Here is a 14,900-nt window from a genome sequence, read left to right on the forward strand (position 1 = left end):
AGCCTTATCACCCAGGCCCTAAGGTTCACATGAAACATTATCTTCAACCAACTGGTTCAACAGTCCTTTCTCTGCCTCTTTTTTTTTTTTTTGGTTTTTGGGCCACACCCGGCGGTGCTCAGGGGTTACTCCTGGCAGGCACTGGGGGACCATATGGGACACCAGGATTCGAACCAACCACCTTAGGTCCTGGATCAGCTGCTTGCAAGGCAAACACCACTGTGCTATCTCTCCAGGCCCCTTTCTCTTTGCAGAGTGTTTCATTTTCTAGGGTAGGTGGGGCAATACCTGGCCATTCCCAGGATTTACTTCTGCCTCTACGTTCTGGGATCACTCCTGGTTGTGCTCTGGGATCATATGTAGTGTCAAGGATTATCCGGGGTTGGTTCTGTGCAAAGCCAGCATCTTAATTGCTGCATTATTGCTCCAGCTTCTTTTTTTCTTTGTTTTGTTTTGTTTTGTCTTGTTTGTTTTTTTGGGTCACACCCAGCAGCAATCAGGGGTTACTCCTGACTCTATGCTCAGAAATCGCTCCTGGCAAGCTCAGGGGACCATATGGGATGCTGGAAATCGAACCACCGTCCTTCTGTGTCTACCCTACCGCTGTGCTATCTCTCCGGCTCCTGCTCCAGCTTCTTTCATGCTTCCTTTCGGAAGAAACATGCCTTCAAAGATGTCCAGTCCAGCTGTGTTCTTCCCATTCCATTTTTTTTTTCACTCATTCATGCATTGTTATAGGAGAGGCAGTATACAAATTACTGTGAGAAATGAGAACTATCCCATTATAAAAAGAAAAAGAAAGAAGATTGTCAGGCAGAATGTGTTTGATTTGGCTTCTGTCTTTCTAAAATAGGGATTGAGGTGGGAATAAATTATCAAGCTGCCCTAAACAAATACCTTTCAGTAGTCTGAACTGATACCTCAAAAGGTGTGCTTATTATAACATATCAAGTCTGCAGTATCATGCCCCAGCCTGACCTACTAGCATGCACACACGCACACACACACACACACACACACACACACACACACACACACACACACACAAATACAAGCATATAAGCATATTTTGCTTCTGTCCTTCATCCACCCCCTCCTCCACACCCACAACCTTAGCAATACCACTGTCCTTTGTTTTTGGGGGGGTCACACCCGGCAATACTCAGGGATTAGTCCTAGCTCTGTGCTCAGAAATCGCTCCTGGCAGGCTCTGGAGACCATATGGTTTGCCAGGATTCGAACCGGCCTCCATCTTGTGTTGGCCGAATGCAAGGCAAACACCTTACCGCTCTGCTATCGCTCCAATCCACCATTGTCCTTTGTTACATGAGTCACATCACCTCACCAGAGACCTTGAATTTTATAATTTCATAGTTGTGATGTGACAGCAAGGCCATGGTGGCTCCTGACCTGTTGATAATGTCATTTTAAGGCATCCATGATGACCTCCTAAAACTTGTGTGGTTTATGTATGGCATTTTCTCTACAGAAGTCCGGTGTGGGAAAACTGGTGTAACTGGGAAGATGTTTGGTAGAAATGAAGAAAAAGTACCTCAAGTAAAGTGGCCCTGGCAGGCCAGCGTGCTCTACCGTAATGCATACACCTGCGGGGCTGCCCTCATCGACAACGCCTGGGTCGTCACAGCTGCTAACTGCTTAAAACAGTGTGTTCTTCCTGCTCCTAACCTTATTTTCTGGGGTGGGATTAGGGGTGAAGGTGGGGCACAAGATGGAAAGAATAGAAGAGCATAAGTGTCCCAGTCTTTTTTATTCAAACTACCTAGGCTTTGTCCGGGGAAGTTTGCTGTCACCAAGTATTTATGTGTGCTAACAATTCTATGATTCCCTACACTCTTAACCAGTACCAGACACCTGACCTTTCTGATTCAGATCTCCCAGCATAGGTCCACTTTCTTTCAGGTTAACCTATCCTGTCCTTTATCCTTACACTTTGGTAATACCTACCAAAATGGTTTTGGATATCTCTGTTACCTACACCTTTCTTTAAAATAGTTCATAAAAATTGACACTAATTGCAGTAATCAGGAAATACAGGAAAGAGACATTAGTTCCAAAGTTATATTGTTTCCAGTTCACTCTTTATCTTCCCTGACCTTTGTCTTAGGCTCTCACTCAAAATAGATTCTGGTTTATACAGCTTGTCTATCACTAGACAGCTGCACAAGAATGCTTTAGTTTCCTTTTGTGCAAATCCACTGGGTGTGCAGTGTCCCTATTCACATGGTTGGCCCAGACACTAAATCAGAGTAATGACCCCAGGGCCTCTCCTTACCAAGGCTGGGGAAGCATAATCCAGGCTTTGCATAAACAACTGGTTTGTCCCTTTCCAGCTAGGCTGTCAGAGGAGTTCAAGAGCTCATGTTAGGGGGCGCATAAGAGAAATAAAGTCTAAGGAAGGAGACAGCATGAATAAGACATGTAGAATGGAAAGTTATTCATGTTTTAGAAGCAAGAAAACCAACTTCATAACCTTTTCTTTGCTCCACAGAGGTTGATTATATGTAACAAGGATGGCACCGGGTTTTGGAGCAGATAGAATGTGAGAAATGGAAGAAAGGAAATGGATCAGTCTAGGCTAGGAAATGAGAAATCATTAGGAAATAAGGATCATTCCAGGCCATGGAAACTTCAAGTCATCTAACCAGAGCTCTTCTCTAAAGTGAAGGGAGATATGTAGTCATATGTTTCCAATTTGATTCTAAAGCGTGCTGGAAAGTTGTCAGAAACTTTCAAAGGACAAATGAAACCTGCCTCAAGAGCATGCTAGAAAGGGAGGAGAGGAGTTGGAGCATAGTGGTAGGGCGCTTACCTTGCATGTGGCTGAGCCAGAATGACCCGGGTTCAATTTCCAGCATCCCATATAGTCCCCTGAGCCTGCCAGGAGCAATTTCTGAGCACAGAGCCAGGAATAACGCCTAAACACTTCGGGGTGTGTCCCCAAAACAAAAATAAACAAAAAGAAAAAGGAAGGGAGGAGAGAGGCATTTCTCTGGAAAAATGATGGGGACACAATTTTTGCTAGGAAGAGCAAATTTTTGCTAGGGTCACACTCATGCAGACTCTTCCACCACAGGTCCCTAATGCCAAGTGACTACAAGATCCTGATAGGATACCAGAAGCTACAAGAACCCTCCTCTTACAGCCGACTAATGAAAGTCATAAAAATCGTTACCCACGACAACTTCAACAAGAATTCCTACCTGGCAAATAACATAGCCCTGTTACAAATGGAAATGAGTTTATCTTTAAGTTCTCACATCTTTCCTGCCTGCCTCCCAGCTCCTTCACTACCAGTTAACACTAGAACCAATTGCTGGATAACTGGCTGGGGGACCCGTACAGGACAATGTAAGTAGGAGTGGACCATCGTGGGTTGATAGCACTGGAGGGCAAGGGCAGCACTGTGGCTGTGGGGGCCATTTCCATGTGACATTTTCTTCTAACGCATCAAGTTCTTTTTTTTTTTTTTTTTTTTTTTTGGGCCACACCCAGCAGTGCTCAGGGGTTACTCCTGGCTGTCTGCTCAGAAATAGCTCCTGGCAGGCACTGGGGGGACCATATGGGACACCGGGATTCGAACCAACCATCTTTGGTCCTGGATCGGCTGTTTGCAAGGCAAACGCCGCTGTGCTATCTCTCCGGGCCCACGCATCAAGTTCTTAATAGTGGCTCCAAAATCTTAGCATCCATAATTTTTAGAAATATAAACTTAGATTTTCTTGACCTTGGGCTATAGAGAATTCTACCCTAACTCCCAGTCATAGTGGAACAGGACTCTCCAAGAACTTCTCTAAACACTATTGGAGCTTCCACTAACATGGAAGACATGTTGGGAAGCAGTAAGAAAATGAAGGCAGGGGCCCGGAGAAATAGCACAGCGGCGTTTGCCTTGCAAGCAGCCGATCCAGGACCAAAGGTGGTTGGTTCGAATCCCGGTGTCCCATATGGTCCCCCGTGCCTGCCAGGAGCTATTTCTGAGCAGACAGCCAGGAGTAACCCCTGAGCAACGCCGGGTGTGGCCCAAAAACAAACAAACAAACAAAACAAAACAAAAAAAAGAAAGAAAATGAAGGCAGGTCTGCCCTCTATCCAAGAAGCAAAAGTTGAAGATTTATGCATACTGTCTATTTACCCCTTAATCTTATTTCCTTCAATATTAAGTAAAAGGTGCCCATTCTGCCAACTTGCTGTTTTTTTCTATAAATTTGAGGATGAGAGAGAAGGAATGGTGAAGATTTTTGCATGGTGGTAATGCTTTTAATTTAGAAAAATATGAAGCAAAACAGCCTAATATAAACTTGTTGTGATATTAAGAGCTGTGATCTGAAAGAACATCTGAGTATGAGATATCTTTGTTATGTAGGATAGTACCAGGAGATCTTGGTTCTATTGATTCCTAAGTGGCACATTATTTTGTTAAGGGAATAGCTCATTCTTTAGTATTTCCAAATACACTGTCTAAAAGAGGTAGTCACTTATTTAAGAAGTGCAATGCAAGAATTTTTCTCCATGTTGGGGCATGATAGAATGTCACAGACTAGAGGAACTTCCAGAACAAGAGAGCAACTGCATCAATGGGAGATTCAACCTAGAGATGCTCTTTCTTCATCATATCTCCTGAGTTTAGTTACTGTACATGGACTTTTCTCAAAGATATGCGAGGATCTGGCATAGAAAGCTCTGCAAATGAGTGATCTATCACTGTAATTCACTATGCTACAGCTTCTAGATATCAGAAGAATTTGCAATAGCTGGAAATAGAATACACATGGAAAGTGTAAATACCAAGACAGTCTTAGTGAGACAGTGCCATGTATTATTTGCTTTATTACCTGCTTCATCTAGCATCTCTTACCATAGCTAAGGAACAGCTATGCACTGGTCAAACCAGTACTCCCTGCTTCCACTGCACAGAGTAGCCAGGAGCTCTCTCTCCACAGAACAGCCACGTTGTTTGGAAAATGTGAGGTGGCTTCTCTTTTTTGTTTTGTTTTGTTTTTTGTTTTTTTGGGGTCACACCTGGCAGTGCTCAGGTGTTACTCCTGGCTCTATGTTCAGAAATCGCTCCTGGCAGGCTCGGGGGACCCTATGGAATGCTGGGATTCGAACCGCCGTCCTTCTTCATGCTATCTCCCCAGCCCCCTAGAGGTCACTCCTGAAAAGAAACAGCGTACTGCTGAGTTTGAAACCCAAACCCCAAACTAAATAAAAAGAAAACATAAGTATACTGGGTGTCATGCTTATGTTGAAATCCAAACCACATCCTCATAGGTTTGGATAGGAGGTTTTTGCTTGCCTCTGACCTATTCTTTTAATTGGCCTTATTTTTAAAAGTTTATGTTTTAGGAACTGTAGTTTACAATATTGTTGATGATGATGTTTCTTGCAGAGCACATTCCAGGATCCCACCCTCCACCAGAGTGTCTATTGCACTTTACCAATGCTCCAAGTCTCCCTGCCAATTTCATCCTGTTCTCTCTCTTACCCTGTGGTAAACTTCCTACTGAAGACCTGTTTTTTAGTTTCTGTTGTCTTTGATTTTTTTTTTTTTTTTGGGCCACACCCAGTGACGTTCAGGGGTTACTCCTGGTATGCGCTTAGAAATTGCTCCTGGCTTGGGGGACCATATGGGATGCTGTGGGATCGAACCTCAGTCCCTCCTAGGTCAGCGAGTGCAAGGCAAATACCCCACTGCTTGTGCCACCTGTCTTTGGGCATTTTTATAACCATCCCCACCCCCGGTTTTTGTTTTTGTGCCATACCTGGCAGCATTTAGGGCTTACTCCTGGCTCTGCACTCAAAAATAGCTCCTAGCAATCCTAGAAATCACCTGGGGGCCATATGGGATGCCTGGGATTGAACCTAGGTTGGCTGCATGCCAGGCAAATGCCCTACCTAATGTGTTATCACTCCTCCCATATACCCCTTATTATTTATTTATATCCCACATATCATTTTGTGTTTGCCCCTCTTCTAAATAACTTCACTCACATGATACTTTCCTGAGGTAGCAACAAATGGCATGACTATCTTTTCTTATGGTGGAATATATTCCCTAGTGCCTATGTATCAGTTTCTTTATTCACTCATTTGTCCTTGGACATTTGACATCAACCCGCAAGTGTCCCAAAATTCTCTTCAGAAAAGACACTTGTACTCCTATGTTCACTGTTCACAATAGCCAAAATCTGGAATCTACTACATCTTTTTTTTTTTTTTTACCTCCACTCCAATGCCACTAGTCTTATTACAGTCAGACTGACTCCCATCCCATGGACCCCCATCTTTCCCAGCATAAGCCTTTTGTTTTCTCTTATCTGTCCTATATGTCTTTGCCCTTATCTTTGCATATCCTCTGAGAGACTGCCCAATTCTGTTGTACCTCCATTTGAAGGCATATTTGGGAGAAACCTGGCTGCTCTTTTGGGTTTCATCACTCATGTGACATTTATTTATTTATTTATTTAGTTAGTTAGTTAGTTAGTTAGTTAGTTGTTATTTGGTTTTGGAACCACACCCATTTGATACTCAGGGGTTACTCCTGGCTAAGCACTCAGAAATCACCCCTGGCTTGGGGGGATCATATGGGATGCCGGGGGATCAAACCGCTGTCCTTCCTTGGCTGGCGCTTGCAAGGCAGACACCTTACCTCTAGCGCCACTTCACCGGCCCCTCATTTGATATTTATTTCCCCACTCTTTAGGGAAACTGGCTGCTCCATATGAAATACAGGAGGCAAAGGTTGCTGTCTTCGAAAGAAAGTTCTGTGAAATAAATGTCCATGTACCAGTTGCTACTACAACAATAAATCATGATCTGGTGCTTTGTGTTGCGGACTTAAAGTATGGAAATTCCATCTGCAAAGTAAGTGAAACATTGATAGTTTCTCTAGTTAAGGGCTTCTGCTAACCCTTCTCTACTATATTACTATTTTCCCACTTCATAGTTCTTTCTTTTTTTTTTGGTTTTTGGGCCACACCCATTTGACGCTCAGGGGTTACTCCTGGCTATGCACTCAGAAGTCGCTCCTGGCTTGGGGGACCATATGGGACGCCGGGGTCATAGTTCTTTCTTTTGAAGCCCAACCCAGCCTGAAGAGTCAGAGCTGAGTGACATATCCCCTAAGAGGGCTCATATTACATATATTATTTTCTTTTTTTTTTTTGGTTTTTTGGGCCACACCCGGCGGTGCTCAGGGGTGACTCCTGGCTATCTGCTCAGAAATAGCTCCTGACAGGCTCAGGGGACCATATGGGACACCAGGATTCGAACCAACCACCTTTGGTCCTGGATCGGCTGCTTGCAAGGCAAACGCCGCTGTGCTATCTCTCCGGGCCTACATTTATTATTTTCTATCTTTTAGAAAGCTTTATTGAGGTTTACATAGCAAAGGGCAACAATTAGAAGGAAACTATAACGTGACTTTTTTTCTTTTTTTTTCTTTTTTTTTTTTTTTTTTTTTGATTTTTGGGTCACACCCGGCAGAGCTCAGGGTTACTCCTGGCTCTGCTCTCAGAAATCACTGCTGGCAGGCTTGCGGGACCATATGGTATGCTGGGATTTGAACCACCGTCCTTCTGCATGCAAGGCAAATGCCCTACCTCCATGCTATCTCTCCAGCCCCTATTACATGACTTTTTAAAAAGAAGTTAGGGGGCCGGAGTGATAGCATAGTGGTAGGGCATTTGCCTTGCATGCGGCCTATACAGGATGGACCCTGGTTCAAATTCCGGCATCCGATATGGTCCTCCAAGCCTGCCAAGAGCGACTTCTGAGCTCAGAGCCAGGAGTAACCCCTGAGCGCTGCCAGGTGTGGCCCCAAAACAAAAACAAAATATAAATTGACATAATCCTATAATCTACACTCAAAAAATCCTTTCATTCCACCATCCAGTAAATAAGTTCCTCATTAATCCTGTTCAGCAGGACTGGATGTAAGTAGACTTGAACATGGTGCACAGGTTACTTTTGACCAAAATTTTCTGAGCTTTATCTATCTTGGATATAAGTCATATGTTTAATTGTTATACAATGTTCTACTATGTGAATGCATTATGTTTTATTTGTCTTTTTTCATATGGTAGCATTCACTTAGGATCATTGCAAATAGAACTACTGTAAACTTCCCAGTGCACATGTTTGTTTGGTATAACTCAGTGAGTTATCATCATTGTATCATAAGATCTGCCTCTATTAACCTTTAATAGAAACTGAACAGTTGCTTTCTGATATGCTCATACCAATTTGCACTTTCTCCAGCAGTGAGTAGAGTTTAAAGTGAACCTGTTTACTCTCATGCTTCATATTGTCAGCATTTTTATTGTTATCCCTATATGTGACTTAATTGTTTGTTTGTTTGTTTTGGGGGCCATACCTGGAGATGCTCAGGACTTACTCCTGGCTCTGTGCTGAAGAGTTTACTCCTGGGGGTCTAATCTAGGTTTCCCGTGTGCAAGACAAGAGCCTTACCTACTGAACTATTTCTGAACCAAATATGTGACTTTTAATTTGGTTTATCTGATGAATGATGAAGGCAATAACTTTTTCTGACCTAGTCTTTCTTGTACTTGTCTATTGAGTAATTTTGGTCATTTCTATGATGATATCTGTTTTCCATTATTGACTTGTAGGATGAGACTATGCTATTATATATTTATATTTGTCTTCTTTATTCATGTATAATCCTATTTTATGACAGGGAAACTGAGTCCCATACAGAGAAGTGGGTAAGCCAAAGGTGAGACACTCAAACTTGGAGAAATCATGCCCTTCTCTGGAACTGTGGCAACTCCTGCATACCTCCCACAGCCTCCCACACACCTTCTTTATAGCTTTTTTTTTCTTTTCCCTGAATAGCTCAGAAGCTCAATAGCTCAGAAGCACTGTTATGACTTCCATTCCATAAACTCTACATAGCACATACTTCCCCACCCTAACTGTCCTGCCCTAGCTCTCAGCTTTTCTTGCTATTAGGACACATCTTCAATTTTCCTTTCTTGTTTTCTCTTCTCTCTTTCTTATTTCAGCCCACTCCAACAGGTTGTTATGCCTAACCTCCTTCAGAGAATGCTTACCAACCAAACGCTTTAGTCCTGCCAGGACATCTAGTCTCACCATCTCAGATATCTTCCCATTTAGTACCCAACAGAATATTAGAGGACATCATCTACCAAATTCCTTGTGTCTCCTGCCCTCTTTCTGGCTTCTGTATGTCATGGACCTGTTGCTATGCATCTATCCTCCTTTTCTTACCTGACTTTTCCCCTTAAATGAGGCAAAGAAATGAGATATGGCGAATCCTGTGCCTCACCAGTTGATGCCTGTTATTTGTCATCTTTTCTGTTGCTCTCATATCCTGGTTGGGTTCCCCATACTGTGGCATACCCAGCTCCAGAAACATCTTAAAAATCCTATTAGAATCCAGGGCCGGGCGGTGGCGCAAGAGGTAAGGTGCCTGCCTTGCCTGCACTAGCCTTGGACAGACCACAGTTCGATCCCCCCGGCGTCCCATATGGTCCCCCAAGCCAGGAGCAACTTCTGAGCGCATAGCCAGGAGTAACCCCTGAGCGTTACCGGGTGTGGCCCAAAAACAAAAACAAAACAAAAAAAAAAAATCCTATTAGAATCCATGTTAGTTCATGCTTCTTCTTCCTTACTGAGTGTTCATCACTGTTTTTTGCACCCCCTACATATTCTTATTCACTGCCTCTATCCCCAGTGAAGTACAAGAGCACCCTACCTCTTCTAGACTTCCCATTCAAAGCAGTGCTGGCCCTCCAGCTCAGCTTCAGTGAAGCTCTCTGATGGTACAGGCTAAATAGCCCTTTCCAGTCATCTCCCCAGAATGACTACAGATTTGCTTGATGAACACATCTTGCATTTGTTTTGAGTGTGATCTCAGTGTCTCCTGTACACAGAGGATACTCAGTCATGTTAATTCAACTGACTGGATATGTTTTCTTGATGCATGGTTTTTAGGATGGAAACATGACAACCTAAAGGCAGGCATGTTTCTGCCCTGGATGTGTTTACTTGGTCCCCAGTTTATGAGTTGGAAGCATTACACCTAGCAGCAGGCACCTTTCTGCACTGGAATTTTTCAGAGTCCCTGGGTTCTTCTAGGAATCCCTTGGACTACCCTACAATTCTAGTAGCCCCATTAGACTTCACACAGCAATCACCTCTTTTCTTCTTAATACATCCAAAGTGAGGCATTTTCTAAATAATTTCAATGAAGAAATTGAGGAAGAGAAGATGGAGTAGGGAGAAGAAGGGGGATGAGGGAGAATGAGAAGAAGGAAGAAGAAAACTAGAGATATGGTTAAAAATAAAGAACCTCTGAGCTTTCTAAGTTATTTTTCTGAGTCATGATCTGGGAATGGCAAAATAAAGGTCATCAAGGAATCAGATATTAACCTCTGATAGGTAAATGTTCTAAGGACCTCGCCCAGTCTCTCCAAGAACTTTTAGTTCCTTCTTTCACGTTATTTAGAGGAAGAAGACTGGATTGGAGGCCTAGGATACCTGTATATATTCTCCTGAGAGGTACTTAGGAAGACAAAGTGCCATTCCTGGTGATAATTCAGAAGTGTGATAAGATAGATATTCAGATCTAGGAGATAGGGGGCAAGTAATTTTTAGGGCTACTGAAGTACTATGGTACTATCAGGAGTACATCTGGCAGGGGAGTAATGCTATGGGGAGTAATCAGTCTTGGAGACTTGAGCATACTAAACACAAGGCCCAGTCCTTTATGCTATTTCTTCACTCCTCCTACCACTCATATATTCTTGTTGATCTGTACTATTAGTCTTGGAGTGCTGCTCAGAGTCCCCTCTGGAGTTGTGTAAAAATGGGTTTCAGGACCACATTCTTGAGGTTTGGATCCAGAAAGTGAGCATAGAGTCCTATGTCAGAACTTCTCAAACCACCCAGATAATTCTAAAAACAAACTACCACACATGGCACCAGGTATCCTCAATTCCTTTCTGAAGAAGGACAAAGGGGAGTCTCTTCACAAAGCCCAAATAATGTGTGTCCCTCTCATTTCAGCCTCACCTCCCATGTCTTCTTTTTTTTTTTTTTTTTTTTTTTGTTCCAGGGTGATCATGGTGGACCCCTCGTCTGCTCCATACAGGATACCTGGTACCTGATGGGAGTCTCCAGCTGGGGTTTGGAATGTAAAGAACCCACTGGCATCTCTTACTTCACCAAAATCTCTAACTTTGTACCTTGGGTCAATAAAAGCAGGTCAGCTGTACCTATGCCTCCTGCTGAAGATGATACACAGGCAATAAGTGGTCCTCCTATGGTTAACTTTACTATTAGTTCCCAAAGATCTTCTCAAAAGGCCAAAACCAACACCATGATTTTGCTGCTGTTTTTGCTCTTAATTTTGTGACTACAGGCTGTCTGTATCAGTTCTGAAGGCCTCTCATCTGCGAATCTATCTATGATCTTTCTGAGCTGTGTCTCTAAGATGTGGTCTGGGACTGGCAAAATAAAAGTCATCAAATAAGCATCTTGCTTCTTTTTCTGATCCCTCAAACACTACCCTGTCATGCTACTCTGTCCCTCCCCCTTGCCATGGTGACTCTTAGTACTCTTCTTACCAGAAGGTCTGCTTCATGCTCCCACATTAGAGTGGAGAGGGACAGGGACAGACAAAAGATGACTGACCATGCAGAGCTTCTCTTTGGGTATCTTCCAGAGGAGATTGTGGATCAGGAGGGTCTTCTGTGTGTGTGTTGGAAAAAGTATGCTCTGAGGGCTTGCTAAGTATTTAACGTCAACACAGTGGGGCTATCTAAACACTGAATGATTGTTTTCCCTGAGCCTTCTGATCCAGAATCTCTGAGAAGACATTACTGATAAAGGCTCTGCTTAAAATAAACTATGTATAATCTTTAGCACCACCACCAGCCTAAGGTCCTATCTAAGGCCAGCATCACTCAGTGCTCTTCTCACACCACACTCATATTGGACCCATAGCTGTATTCCACTTCATTCTCCAGGGGCCTAGTAACCCTCCTCCCCATTGTGTAACCTATTGTGTTTGTTGCTTGCTGGCCAGAACTGAGTTCCTCTATTCTGTCCTGAGCTGGTCCCTAACATAGCTAGTCTTTTTTTTTTTTTACACTATTTTTTTGTTTTTGTTTTTGTTTTGGGCCCACAGCCGGCAATGCTCAAGGGTTACTCCTGGATATCTGCTCAGAAATAGCTCCTGGCAGGCACGGGGGACCATATGGGACGCCAGGATTTGAACCAACCACCTTAGGTCCTGGATCGGCTGCTTGCAAGGCAAATGCTGCTGTGCTATCTCTCCGGCTCCACATAGCTAATCGTAATAACTTATCAGATCTCTAAAGAGACCTCACAATTACAACCCCTGATTTGTCCATAATTATGGGACAGCTACCAATTATTGAAGGCATGCTGTGTTCCAAGAGCCTCTGGGTGAGGGTAGCTGGTATTAATACCTCCACCTATTGCAGTGCTTCTCAATTATTTTATGTCATGCCCCACTAGGAAGAAGAAAACATTTTTCATGCCCTCGCACGACTGTAAATAGTGCCTTTATTAAAAAAAACTTTAACCTGCAAAACAAAACTATATAAAATAAGTTGAGCTGATTTTTTAATCAGAGGTGATGTCTGGATTAATGGCTACAATGAGCACGTTTTGCAGTGCATAGCTTTTCGAAGTGTGGTTTGAAGCAGGACACAGCAACTCTCAGCTCCAGAGACATAAAGAGACATAAACACGGGGCTTAGCTTGTTTTGACAGTGTTTGCCGAGGTCAAACGTGCCCCACTTTACGGAGCCTCGTGTCCCCGTGGGGGGGGCCACACCCCACTATTTGAGAAGCACTGACCTATTGGATGTGAGCAAGCACATACCTTCAAGGAAACTTATTCATGAGCTCCAAGTTATAGCCCCTGGGGCATCAGCACTTGACTATTCAATCTTGGGACATCAGCTATATGTATGCCTACATATCCACTTTTCTTCAAATATGAGGTTTTTTACAAGCCATACTGTGTACCTCTCATAACTTTCCCCCCATTCATAGCCATGTTTCTGTGTTTCTTTTTTGTTGTTGTTGTTTTTGTTTTTGGGTCACACCCGGCAGCACTCAGGGGTTACTCCTGGCTCTATGCTCAAAAATCGCTCCTGGCAGGCTCAGTGGACCATATGGGTTGCCGGAATTCGAACCAATGACCTCCTTACCTCCATGCTATCTCTCTGGCCCCTGTTTCTGTGTTTCTTATGGAGTGATGTGAGTGCTTACCTTCTATCTTCCAAAAAGGCCCAAACCAAGACCATCAGTTTGCTACTGTTTTCGCTCTTAATGTTGTGACTACACGTCTGTATCAGTGCTAAGGGCCTATAAACTGCAAATTTCTCTACCTCCGACCTCTCTGAAGAGTGATCTCTCTAAAGTGTGATGTGGGACTGGCAAAATAAAAGTTATCAAATAAGTTTCTTGCTTCTTTTTCTGCCCCCTCAAACACTATGCTGTCCCTCTTCCTTGCCATGGTGATGCTTAGTGCTCTTCTGTTAGAGTGGGTCATGTCCCTATCCCTGACAACTCAGTGGATAAAAAAACTAAGTCCATTCTACAGAATTGCAAAAAGACTACTTTAATCCAGACTGATTACCTTTTACTTGGAATAAATAGAATAAGCAGTATTATTGTCCTGCTTTGGTCTCATTTTTACACTCTGAACCTAAGATTCAGTATGACTAAGTACCTCATCTTGGTGGTGAAGGTACAGGGGGTGGTGCCTTGGGGGAAGATCAGAATAGTAGTAGTAAGTCCCAGACTCACCTGGCTTTAGACTCTTCTTGTCTTTTACAGAAAAAAAAAATCAGAAATAGAAAGGTTGTAAAGTAAAGCTGTTTTATTTAGGAATTATGAAAGTGAGAGAAGAGCCACTCAAATTAAAGGAAGTACTACCTGAAAGGAGACAACTCCAGAGAGGAGAATAGTATAGTAGAGACCACAAATCCAAATGAGGTTGGATGACTCCAAGCCAATTGTACACCACATGGTTTTGGAGAATTGATCTTATAGATTTTTTTTTTCTCCAAACTGCCTCAACTTAGACTGAGAATTGTTGCTAGGAAGTCATCATGAGAAAAGGGTTTAGATCCTGGTGGGTTCCTTTGTTTCCCTTAAACTTTTTAGGACACATTACCACTCACCATCTGATTCTGCCTGCCTCCCTGCCTTTTCTTCTTTACTCTCTTCTTTCCTGTTTCTTTCTTTTTCCTTTTTTCCTTCTCCCTTCCTTTCTTTCTTCCACCCTTCCTTTTTCCCTCCCTTCCTTTTTACTTTCCCTTATTTTCTTTCTTTCTTCCTCTTTCATTTCTTCCTTCCTTCTTTCCTCTCACCCTTCCTTCTTTCTTTTTCTTTTCTTCCCTCCTTCCTGTCTTCCTTCTCTCCTCCCTTCTTTCTTTTTTCTTCCCTTCTTTCTTCCCTCCTTCCTTTCTTCTATTTCTTTGTTCCTTTCTTCCCTCCATTTCTTCATTTGTTTCTTTCTCCCTTCCATCCTTTCTTTTCTTCCTCCTTTCTTTCTTCCTTCTTTCCTTCCTTTCTTTGTTCCTTTTCTTTCTGTCTCTTAAAGCAAAAATAGATTTTATTGAAAGAAATTCACTTAGAGAATGTGAAAGGAAAGAGAGAAATACATGTTCAAGAGAGAACATGGGCTTCTCCAGAGTGCAAAAAGCAGAGAAAGGAGAGAAATAGGTGCTCAAGAGAGAACATGAAGTTGAAGAAAAAACCCTTTTTCTTTCATAGTTAAAATATTATATGTTTATAATAGTGCTCATTTTTATGGTTTTGATGTTGGCACTTTCCCCAACATCAAAATGCCA

General features: G+C 42.9%; 1 protein-coding gene across 1 annotated transcript; it reads left to right on the top strand.

Annotated features, from left to right (window-relative positions):
- Positions 1-3,208: 3,208 nt before the first annotated feature.
- LOC126004036 (inactive serine protease 39-like) lies at positions 3,209-11,539 on the top strand. Its single transcript, XM_049770442.1, has 3 exons — positions 3,209-3,369; positions 6,725-6,885; positions 11,123-11,539. Exons 1-3 carry the CDS (start codon positions 3,249-3,251, stop codon positions 11,420-11,422), a joined length of 582 nt encoding a protein of 193 aa, XP_049626399.1. The 5' UTR covers positions 3,209-3,248; the 3' UTR covers positions 11,423-11,539.
- Positions 11,540-14,900: the final 3,361 nt, after the last annotated feature.

This window comes from Suncus etruscus, chromosome 1 (genome assembly GCF_024139225.1).
Source record: "Suncus etruscus isolate mSunEtr1 chromosome 1, mSunEtr1.pri.cur, whole genome shotgun sequence".
Classification (NCBI taxonomy): domain Eukaryota; kingdom Metazoa; phylum Chordata; class Mammalia; order Eulipotyphla; family Soricidae; genus Suncus; species Suncus etruscus.